Below are 9,567 nucleotides of genomic sequence, written 5' to 3'. Positions count from 1 at the left end.
AGTATGACATTTGAACTAAGCCATGAAGAAGGGACAGACATCCTTCAGGATGAAAGGAACGGTATGTGCAAAGGGACAGAGGTGTGAACAGAAAAGAAAACTCAAGTGGTCAATGATGCTAGAGAGGGTGGAGATGGGAGGAGAGGCTATTAAGATGTATTGTGCAGGATGTGCTAAGATGTTTTGCCGGGGTCCAACCCCAGCGGGTCCAGGGGTCCCCAAAGGTGTGGACGGAGTCAGCGAAGAAGGAAGGGCACGGAGACAGCGTTCAGTTGATCAGCAGCCTAGCCAGGATCTCTAGCCCGGATCTCCAGCCAAGTTCTGGTCTGGATCTCCAGAGAGGTTCTGCTTCGGATCTCCAGCCAGGTTCTGTGGCCATGTTCCCTCGCTAGGTTCTCCAGCCAGGTTCTGTCCAGGCTCCCCAGTCAGGTTCAGTGTCCAGGTTCCAGTCAGGTTCTCCTGCCAATCTCTGTAGTCAGGTTCAGTCCAGGATCCCTTGCCATGTTCTCCCGCTAGGCTCTGTCTCTAGGCTCCGAGGCCAGTCCCTCTCCAGGATCCTCCGGCATGCTCTCTCCAGCGAAGTTCTTCTGTCTCTAGGCTCCGTGTAGGTTCTGTCTTCTTGATTCTGTTCTAAGTTCTGAGTGTTTCTGTCTTGTTACAACTGTATTTATACCAGTTGATTCAATCCTATCAATCTCTATTACAAAGGTTAGGGCGTTTCTTATCTCCATTCCAGGGAGAAAAGATTATGTAGTTTAAGCATGATTGTTTGTAGTTAAAGGGATTAATTACCTGCCTGGCACTTAGTTGAGGGGTTTTATTCCCTCCCTAACTTCAGGGGAAAATCCCTACCTGGGGATTCAACCTTTCTCGGAGAGGTGACCTTGATTAAAACACAGCGCCAAGAAGGTGAGTAAACATATTAAGAACCGTATGCCATATATGCCAGGTCCCTTGAAACAGCAAGGATGGACCGGCTCCCGGCAATGTTTGAACTTTCTCCAGTGGGAAATGGGAACTTTTGGTGTATGCTGAGCTGAGAGGGACATGATCAGAGTCACAGGGTCATTCACCTCTCTTCCCAGTCACTGTTCCAATGCAAGCCTCCCCTGTTGTCACAATATTGCTTCTATTGATTAACCTCTCTCTGTCTCTTCACTCCCAGACCGTTTCCTCTCTCCATACCAATTCCTGAAATCACCATGGGAGGCTTCAACATCCGTGTAGATGTGTCTCCTAACATCCTTGGTCCTCCAGCTTTGATGACTTTGATCTTCCTCCCATTCTCTTTAGCCATCCACTCCCAGAACCACATCATGGACTTTCTCCACCTTGAGAAGCTCAAAGCCCAGGTGTTCCCTCCATCATCCAGTGTTTGAGATAGTATGAAATTGCTAACACCATAGGTGTTCCAGGAATATATAAATAAGTGGAAATAAGATTAGAAAATAATTAACTAGATTTACATATTGCAATGCAGTGCTCACACAAACATACTGTCATGTGAATAAAAGAAATATAATGGGCTTTCTAGCCCAGTGAAAGTCGTGTATATTAAGCAGAAGCACATAGACAGTTTTATTCTACTTTTCAAGGATGCATGTAATACCTGAGCAAATGGATTAGGCCAGCACACTGCTCAACTCCAGGGTTCCCATTCAAAGTTTCCTCTGGAGCATGGTTCCAGAATACAACACGAATAGTGCCCCCTGGAGGTGGGCGGCATGGCAGCCCCGGATATATAAAACGGCTTGGAAGCTCATGGATTAAACACATTGGGATAGGTACCTATGGCAGGAGTAGGGAGGGAACTAGGAGTGGCAATGGGAGAGGAAGGGTAACATGAAGTAAAATAAGATAGAAAAGAGCCCTCCCATGAATGGAGGAAGGCAGTGTCATGTGAATGAAGAAATAGAATCCACTCCTTCGGTGGTCTTAAGGTTGGGAGAAGAGTGGACTTGGGAGAGGGGCCTTGAGCTGGATAACCAGCAACTTATTAAATCCTGCTAAGAAATGTAAATTTTATCCTGAAAGCTGTAGGGAATCCTGGAGGTGTTTGAAAACAGGGAAAATTTTCATGGGAATGGATGAGAGAGGTAGAGGCAGGACAGTGTCCTTCAAAGTAATCCGGGCTTGGCCTCCACATGCGCAGTGGAGTCAGCGTGGCCAAAGACACCCTCAGTCAGGTGTGCATGCCTAACTCCACGGACACGGGAGCCCACACAAGGCCCAGCACTCCATCTCTTGACCCTTCCATGATCCTCATTTACCCAGAGGCTCAACTAGAAACAAGGCCTGGTTAGAAGCACTGCGGACAACTCCAGCACAGCTGTGGTTGTTGATACCACCTTCCAGCTGTGACTGTACCTGTGCCCTTGAGGCCTGCAGTTGAAACATTCATGCTGATGCACAGGATATTAATTTTTGTGAGAAATATTTTTCATTGGCACAGGCTTCATCTCTTAGACAGATGCCCAGGTATTTACATAAGAATTTCTCCTCCTTTTTTCCCTAATCCTCACCTGGAAGACAGTGACTACCTCTATGATTCAGAGAAAATCACTCCACTGCACGAGTGGAAATACTTGAACAAGATTTGATGACCTCTGAGTCCATTCCAATGCCAACACTCTGGGGCCTGTGAGATCTTTTTTCTGAGTATGCCAAACACTTCGTGGGTATAATGCGCTTGGTGTGATATAGCAAAATGGACACAGGTTTTGGAGTCAGACTTGGGTCAGAATCCTGGATCTGCTACTTACCAACAGGGTGATGTGGGTTTCTTTATCAGTAAAATCAGAGGTCAAAAGTTCTATCTCATGAGATGAATGCGAGACAATGCACATGAAAAAGCACCAGGATTTAGCATTTGGAAAGCATTCAACAAGACAGTTCCTCCCTATCCTCCTTCCTTTCCGTTTACGAAGACACGTTTCACTAACATTTCCAGAACAAAAATTTCACAAATTTGTCGTGACCAAATTTTCCCTTTTCAAGAATTTAAGGATGAGCTCGGATGTAGTATCATAGCTATTTACTGTGTGTATTGATTTCATTTTGGCTTCTTTTTTGATATGGGTGGGAAGGGAGAAGCAGAAAATCAAATATATTGTATGACATCACCTTCTAAGCATAACCTTTTCTGATAGACTCAAGATGCAAAAAGATAGTATTTTCTTTTTATAAGTCTGGTTCTTTTATTTGTTAACCCCCTTAATCTTGCTGGGGTGGTATTTTGGCCCCTCCTGCTCAGAGAGATGGATGGCCAGCTCTGATATGAGCCGGGATTGCTATTACCAAGCAGTGCTCAGGGAGAGCAAGGAATAGGAAGGAGAGAAGGTGCCTTGTCCTTTTAACATTCCTGGTAGGATGAGCTGCCCTTTCTGTTGTAAAGGTATTTTAAGGCTGTGGTTGCCAGCCCTGACTTCCTGGGACCACAAAGAATTCATTCATTTTGGTCAATATATTTTCTTACCAAAATATAATAGCTAATGAAAGCTAAGGGGTGGTGAAATAGGCATTGCCATGCACAGAGGATTGTAATTAGAACAGATCTTTTGACAACCAATTTGGCAATTAAGTGTCAAGTTTTTAAATATTTGTACTCTTTGGGAATTCTCTTTCTGGGAAGCTATCTCACTGAAAGGGAGTTTAATTAGAGAAACAGAGATGTGCACAAAGCAGCTTATCACAGTGTCATTTTATAATAATGAAAAATACCAGGAATGACCTAATAATATGCACCATGGTACATCCAACAGATAGATGGAGCCACTTACAAGGAATCTGTCAAAACCTGAGCATAAAAGCATATAAACAATCTCATTAACACTGAATATTGTTTTAAAAAATAAGCAAAATATGAAATATTCACAATTCTAAAGAACTGGAAGGAAGTATCTCAAATTTAGGTAGTGATAAGCTTTTGGTGACAAGATTCTGAGTGATTTTCCTTTCTTTTTACTTGTTACTTTCAGGTCTATCATGAGGACCATAGTATGTAACTTTTCTAATTAGCAAATCCTCCTCCTCGTCTTTATCTTGTTTCATAAGGAAGTAAACAGAAATGACAGATGGAATCTTTTTGATTTGGTCAGATGGCCAAGAATGGACTAATTAAAGATAAAAAATACGATAAATTGTATTGATTACAAAAAAAGATGGGACTAGTTGGGAGGAGCCTGCTCCCTACTCTCCTCCCCAGAACTTTTGTAAGGTTAGAAGAGCAGGAGGGGTTACTTTTACCAGGGGCACTGAAATCCTGGTGCCAATGCATTCAAAGCCTTCATTTCCATTCTTAATGCCATGATAATTATTAAAAAAAAAAAAAGGAATGAAGTTTTTAAAATGTTTAGCATTCATTAGCCACTTTCTAGGCAGAGGCACTGATTTGCTTTTTATATCTATATTTCACCTTTCTCAGGCTTGCAAAAGCTCTTAGTAAAAGGAACTATTGTCTCCTTCCTCTCCCCTCACCTGTTGTCCTTTCTCCTACCCACACAGAGAGTGCCTTTTGCGGATATAATTGATTTGGATGGGGGCGGGGAAGGGCAGACTGAACTTCATTTTGGTATAAAACAAAGCCTGGTTGGTGCCTGAATTGTTGACTGGAGAGGCAAAAATTTTCAGGTGGCCAGGACAGAAGGTTCTGGAAAGAGGGCACCAGAAAATCCCACAGGCCTTCTCCCTGTGATGTGGCTTTATTTGCTTTACAAGCTTCGGGCATATCTGCTGACGTCAGCAGCCCATCAAAGTTTAAAATAATAACAGTGAACAGGAAAACAGCCCCTTTCTGCCAGGCAGTCCTGTTCTGCCAACTTCTGTGCTCGCTTTTGAGTTAATAAATGTCCAACTTCCCTACCACCCTGAGGGGGGAAAAAAAGCACAATAATTTTAAAACCACTAGGTCAGCCCATTGCCAGCATAGACCATTCAGACAAGTAGCGTTTGTCACACTCTAATGAGGATTTTACCTTTGCCTCAAAAGAAAAGCTATCATTAGGCTTTGTGTTTATGGGACCAAATGATTGTCTAGGGACAGTGGGGTTTTTTTGGTCCCTTCCTCATTTTATTCATGCTCAAAGCCAAACACATAGATGTTTTCTGCATCAGACAAAACTAAAAAACCATAATTATGCCAGTTAATGTCTTTTGAAAACATCAATTAAGAAACCGGCCTTTTACTTAAAAATTTGAAAATATCCACACATGTTGTAATAGCACTGGGAGGTAGGGGGATGCTGACTCTCAAAAAGAGACACCCCAATGGCTTCAGGTCAGGTGAGCAGGCCCCCGCTGGCAACAAGCAGGCAGAGAATCTCTCCAAGGAGGAAACTTCTCTATAAAGCAAGACCTCTTAAGTTATCTTCACATGTAGTGTTGAAACTGGAGCCAGCCGCTCCTGGGTTAGGTTGATACCAGGCTTCTGCACCAGGCTGGCACCACACACACCCCATTGTTAACACCTCCTCAGGACAGATTAGACCCCACATTCCTCAGAAGTACTGCACTCCAGAGGGAACACTGCCAGCAGGCTCCTTCCACAGGGCAGCAGCTAGCTACAACTGATAAGTTTTCATTGAAATAACTGGAACAATTACACCGAGTCCCCACCAGGGCTCTGTCTCCAGCTATGGAGCAAGGGAGCGAGCGAGAGAGAGAGAGGTTGCACTTGCATCTCCTGGCGTGTGCAAAGGCGTGAGCCAGACAAGAGTAATTCAAGTCGTTAGCTCACTTTTATATGCTTTTATCTATGACTACCTGCTGTTGTTAATCCATTTGTTCACCCAAGATGTACTATTAGCTTGATTGTATTTTATCTTTTTCAGGCCTGATCTAGTAAATCCTGGCATTCACACTATCTCAATTTCAGTTTGGAAAAGTAACTGTTCCCTGATCAAAAATACTGAAGTTAGACTTGGGTTTGGGTGAAATCTGTTAAGGTCATGGTTGTTTTTGATCATAGAGCTCAGTTCAAAAGCTGAACACTGACAAGGATCTTTGCTTTCAAGTCTTAGTTTCAATGGGAGTGCTCATTTAACAGCAAGTTTAGTTGTACTTAACTTGAATTCTGGAACTTCCCTTTTATTTTTTTCCTGAAATAACAGTGATTAAGTTAATGAAATGGCAATATGAATGAAAGGAAAACACACAAACCTTTGCAGGAGCAAACCCCAAAGACCCAGATTAAATTTTAACCAAAAATTATGTCTGCCAGAAACCTATATCTCAAAAGAGATACGTTTGGTTTTTGTAATAATAAAAAGTTATTTTGGAAAAGGGATCCCATTCTAACAGATACTGTATTTACTAGGAGGAAGCATGGGGTTAGACTTCGGTACAGTTTAGTCTTTTAAAGAAAATAACAGGCAAACAGCTTAGCAGATGGATAACTCCATATCTGCAGAAATGTAAACAGCCAGGATTTTAGTGCCTATGGGTTTTATGAAAGATGTTAAGTACGGCTGAAACCAACACCAGTGTGTCCTCTTTGGCTAGTTTTAACACGTTCAGAGTCACAATTAACATTCAAGGAATTTCCTTTTCATCCAAGTGTTTCTTTTAAAAGCACTTTATGCTACAACCTAAAATTCTAGCTGCCATCAGTCCTCCCCATACAGAAGAGTGGTGAAATTCCCACAGCACCCCTTTTTCTGCTTTTGCAAATAGGCTCGGACCACGTCAAGTTTCCCTGGGGTGTTTGTTTTCCAGTGTGAGGGGTTTTCACCTCCTCCCTCCCCCCTTTCCCTGAAAGAGCTTGGATTGGAGACACTGGTCCTGCACCCTCCTCCACACTCACCCCCAGCCACAGGAGGCCTCTATCAGGCAGGCCTCCGGAGCCCTTCCCAGCCCAGTCGGAGGCCTGCTGCCCCGCAGGAGCTCGCGGCCCACCCGCAGCCTGGTTTCACGTCCCCGACCGGCCTGGCCGGGTCTTGCTACAGGAAAGGGGAAAGCGTACGTGTCCCTCCTGACCCTGCTCCTCCTATACAAGGGACTCGCACACGGGCACCGAGTCTGAGTCCTGGCTGTGCATGGAGCTCAGCCCCGTGTCCGAGTCCTCGTCGTTGCCAGGACAGCTTTTGGCCAGTCCGCGGGCCTGATCCACCCACACCTCAGCGCCGGGCTGAGGCCGGGATTCCCGCGAGGGTCCACCAGAGCCGGTAGTCCCATCAGGTGCTACCGTCAACTCCAACGTGTGCAAAGTCTGGAGGAGGCCCTGCAGCTCGCGCTCCTTGCTGTCCCACTGCTGCTGGCTGTAATCCAAGTCCGACTTGAGGGCCTCCAGGTCCGTGTTGAGCCGGAGCCCGATGTAGAGGCTGGTGCTGAGCTGCGTCCTGACTCGCTCCTGCTCCAGCAGCAGCTCGCCGTCCAGGCTGCCATCGGGCTCCGGGGACTCCTCCCGCGCCGCGAGCTCCTCCTGGCGCCGGCGCATCCACCTCTGGTTCAGCTCCTCCTGAATCTCGGCCGAGAGGCGCTCGAGCAACTCCTCCTGCTGGGCCCGCTGCTCCTGCAGCTTCAATAGGTCGTCGCAGCGCTGGGCCAGCTCCTCCAGCGCCACTGCCTGCACCTGGCCGTCCAGGGGCGCCGCCGCCATAGCCACCGCCTCCGGCTCGGGCTCCTCTCCCGGGCTGGGCCCGTCGAGCTCGATGCCTGCGTCCAGCAAGTAAGTGTCCTGCACATAGTTGACTCCGTGCCGCCGCATGCGGTCCAGGTGCACCTTGGCTTCGTAGCGATCGATTTCGCGGTCCAGCTCCCTGAGCCGCTGCACCTGCTGGCGGATGGTGTGGTCCTGGGAAAGCACCAGATGCACCAGCGTCTCCATACGCTCCACCGACACGCTGTCCGCGGCCCGCGGCGACGACGAGCAGGACGAGGCGGTGGACGACGAAGTGGACGAACAAGGCGACGCCGGCTGCTGCTGGCGCCGGCGGTTGAGCTTGGCCAGCTTGCGGAAAGCCTTGCGCACCACCCGCCGCTGCTTCTCCTGGGTCAGGGCCAGGCTGGGCCGCGCCGGGACGCCCCGGGCCGAGCAGGGGCGCTCGCGGCTGAGCACCACGCGCGCCTCGGCGCTGCGCGGACCCGCGTTGGGCAGCGACGCCTCGCTGCGCACCAGGACGAAGCGCACATTCTCCTGCTCGTCGCCCCAGGCGGCCCAGAGGCGCAAGATGCGCGTCTTGTTGGGCAGGATGCGCTCAAAGCCGCGCCACTTCTCCACGATGCAGTAGCACTGCGGCGGCCCGCAGAGCAAGCCCGGCGGCAGCGTCTCCTCGTCGTCCTCGTCGTCCTCGTCCAGGGGCTCCGGCAGCTCCCACGGGCCTGGCGGGTCGCTGGCCGCCGCCCCCCGCCGCCGGCCCCGCCGCTGCTTCCGTCGCCGCCGCCAGCCGTCTTCCAGCAGCACTCGCACCACGTCTGAGCAAGTGGTGCGACGAGAGAGCCCGGACACCAACTTCTCCTCCTGGCAGATCCACACCGATATCTTCTTCTCCGAAGGGTCCATGGCACAACCTGGACGCAGGTGGCGGACAGCCCGGCCGCTCTGGGATAGGACAGGAGCCCGAGACCCCCGTCAGCACGGACCCTTCTCAGCTGTGCACCGGGGCAAGCGCGGGCGTGGGCTGGAGAGGCTGCAGCTGGGCTCGGACGGACGGCGCGTGCTCCCAGGGCAGTGAGCCCGGGATCGGGCTCCCACCGCTTTGGCTCTGCCCTGGGTTGCTGGGGCCTCCCTCCAGGTTTTGCTCCTCCCCACGTGGCTCCTCCCCCTCCCGCCCTCAGTGCCCAGAGAGCCGCGATCCCGGGAGGCGCAGCGCCCAGACCCGCCCCTCTGCGGCGCGCGGTTCGCGTTAGGTTTGGTCCCCTCTGCACACACGCCGCTCATTTGCGCGTGGGCTCGAGAGAGGGTCCCCTCCGCTGCAGAGCCGGGAGCCCGTGCCTAGGCGGGATCAGCTCTGTGTCTTCCCACGGCCTACCGGCTCCTCTCCTAGTGTCTAGGGCTCGCCCGACAAATGTTGAGGTGACTTTCCCCGCCCTCCCAGACACGGCTTCTGGCCCCTCCTGGCAGCGCCATCTGAGGAATAGCCCCTTGCGCAGACAGGGAAACCAAGGCAGGCAGTGCCTCTAGCAGAGACTCTGTAACCGCACTGGGTGACTTTCAGCTGAGAACTCTAAATGCTGCCTTAAGTAGTCGCATATTTAAGGAGAACAAGATGGACAGTGTAATTCATGGGAAGGACAGGGGTATGGTCTGAGAAATGCTTCACTGGGGCAATTTCGTGGTTGTAGGACCATCACAGAGTGCACTTACACCATCCTAGATTGCATGGCTTTCTACACACCTGGGCTGTATAGCCTATTGCTCCCAGGCTACAAACTTGTACAGCATGTTACTGTACTAAATACTGTAGGTTATTGTAACAGTGGTGTTTGTGTATCTAAACATAGAAAGGTACAGTAAAAATAAGGCATAAAGGATACTTTTAAAATGATACACCTGTAGAGGGCACTTACCGTTAATGGAGCATGCAGGACTAAGTTGCTCTGGGTGAGTCGGTGAAAGGTGAGCAAATATGA

General features: G+C 49.3%; 1 protein-coding gene across 1 annotated transcript; it reads right to left on the bottom strand.

Annotated features, from left to right (window-relative positions):
• Positions 1-992: 992 nt before the first annotated feature.
• On the bottom strand, positions 993-8,689 carry RASSF10 (Ras association domain family member 10). The gene has a single exon (XM_059708943.1). The coding sequence runs from the start codon at positions 8,495-8,497 to the stop codon at positions 6,983-6,985; it is 1,515 nt and encodes a 504-aa protein (XP_059564926.1). The 5' UTR covers positions 8,498-8,689; the 3' UTR covers positions 993-6,982.
• Between the last annotated feature and the right edge of the window lie 878 nt (positions 8,690-9,567).

Source organism: Myotis daubentonii, chromosome 9 (assembly GCF_963259705.1).
Source record: "Myotis daubentonii chromosome 9, mMyoDau2.1, whole genome shotgun sequence".
Lineage (NCBI taxonomy): Eukaryota > Metazoa > Chordata > Mammalia > Chiroptera > Vespertilionidae > Myotis > Myotis daubentonii.
The sequence above is the reverse complement of the archived record's forward strand: the minus strand, read 5'-3'. Positions and strand labels throughout refer to the sequence as shown.

Excerpts from the sequence above, each read along its gene's own strand:
- RASSF10 (XM_059708943.1), bottom strand. The coding sequence starts at position 8,497 with ATGGACCCTTCGGAGAAGAAGATATCGGTGTGGATCTGCCAGGAGGAG.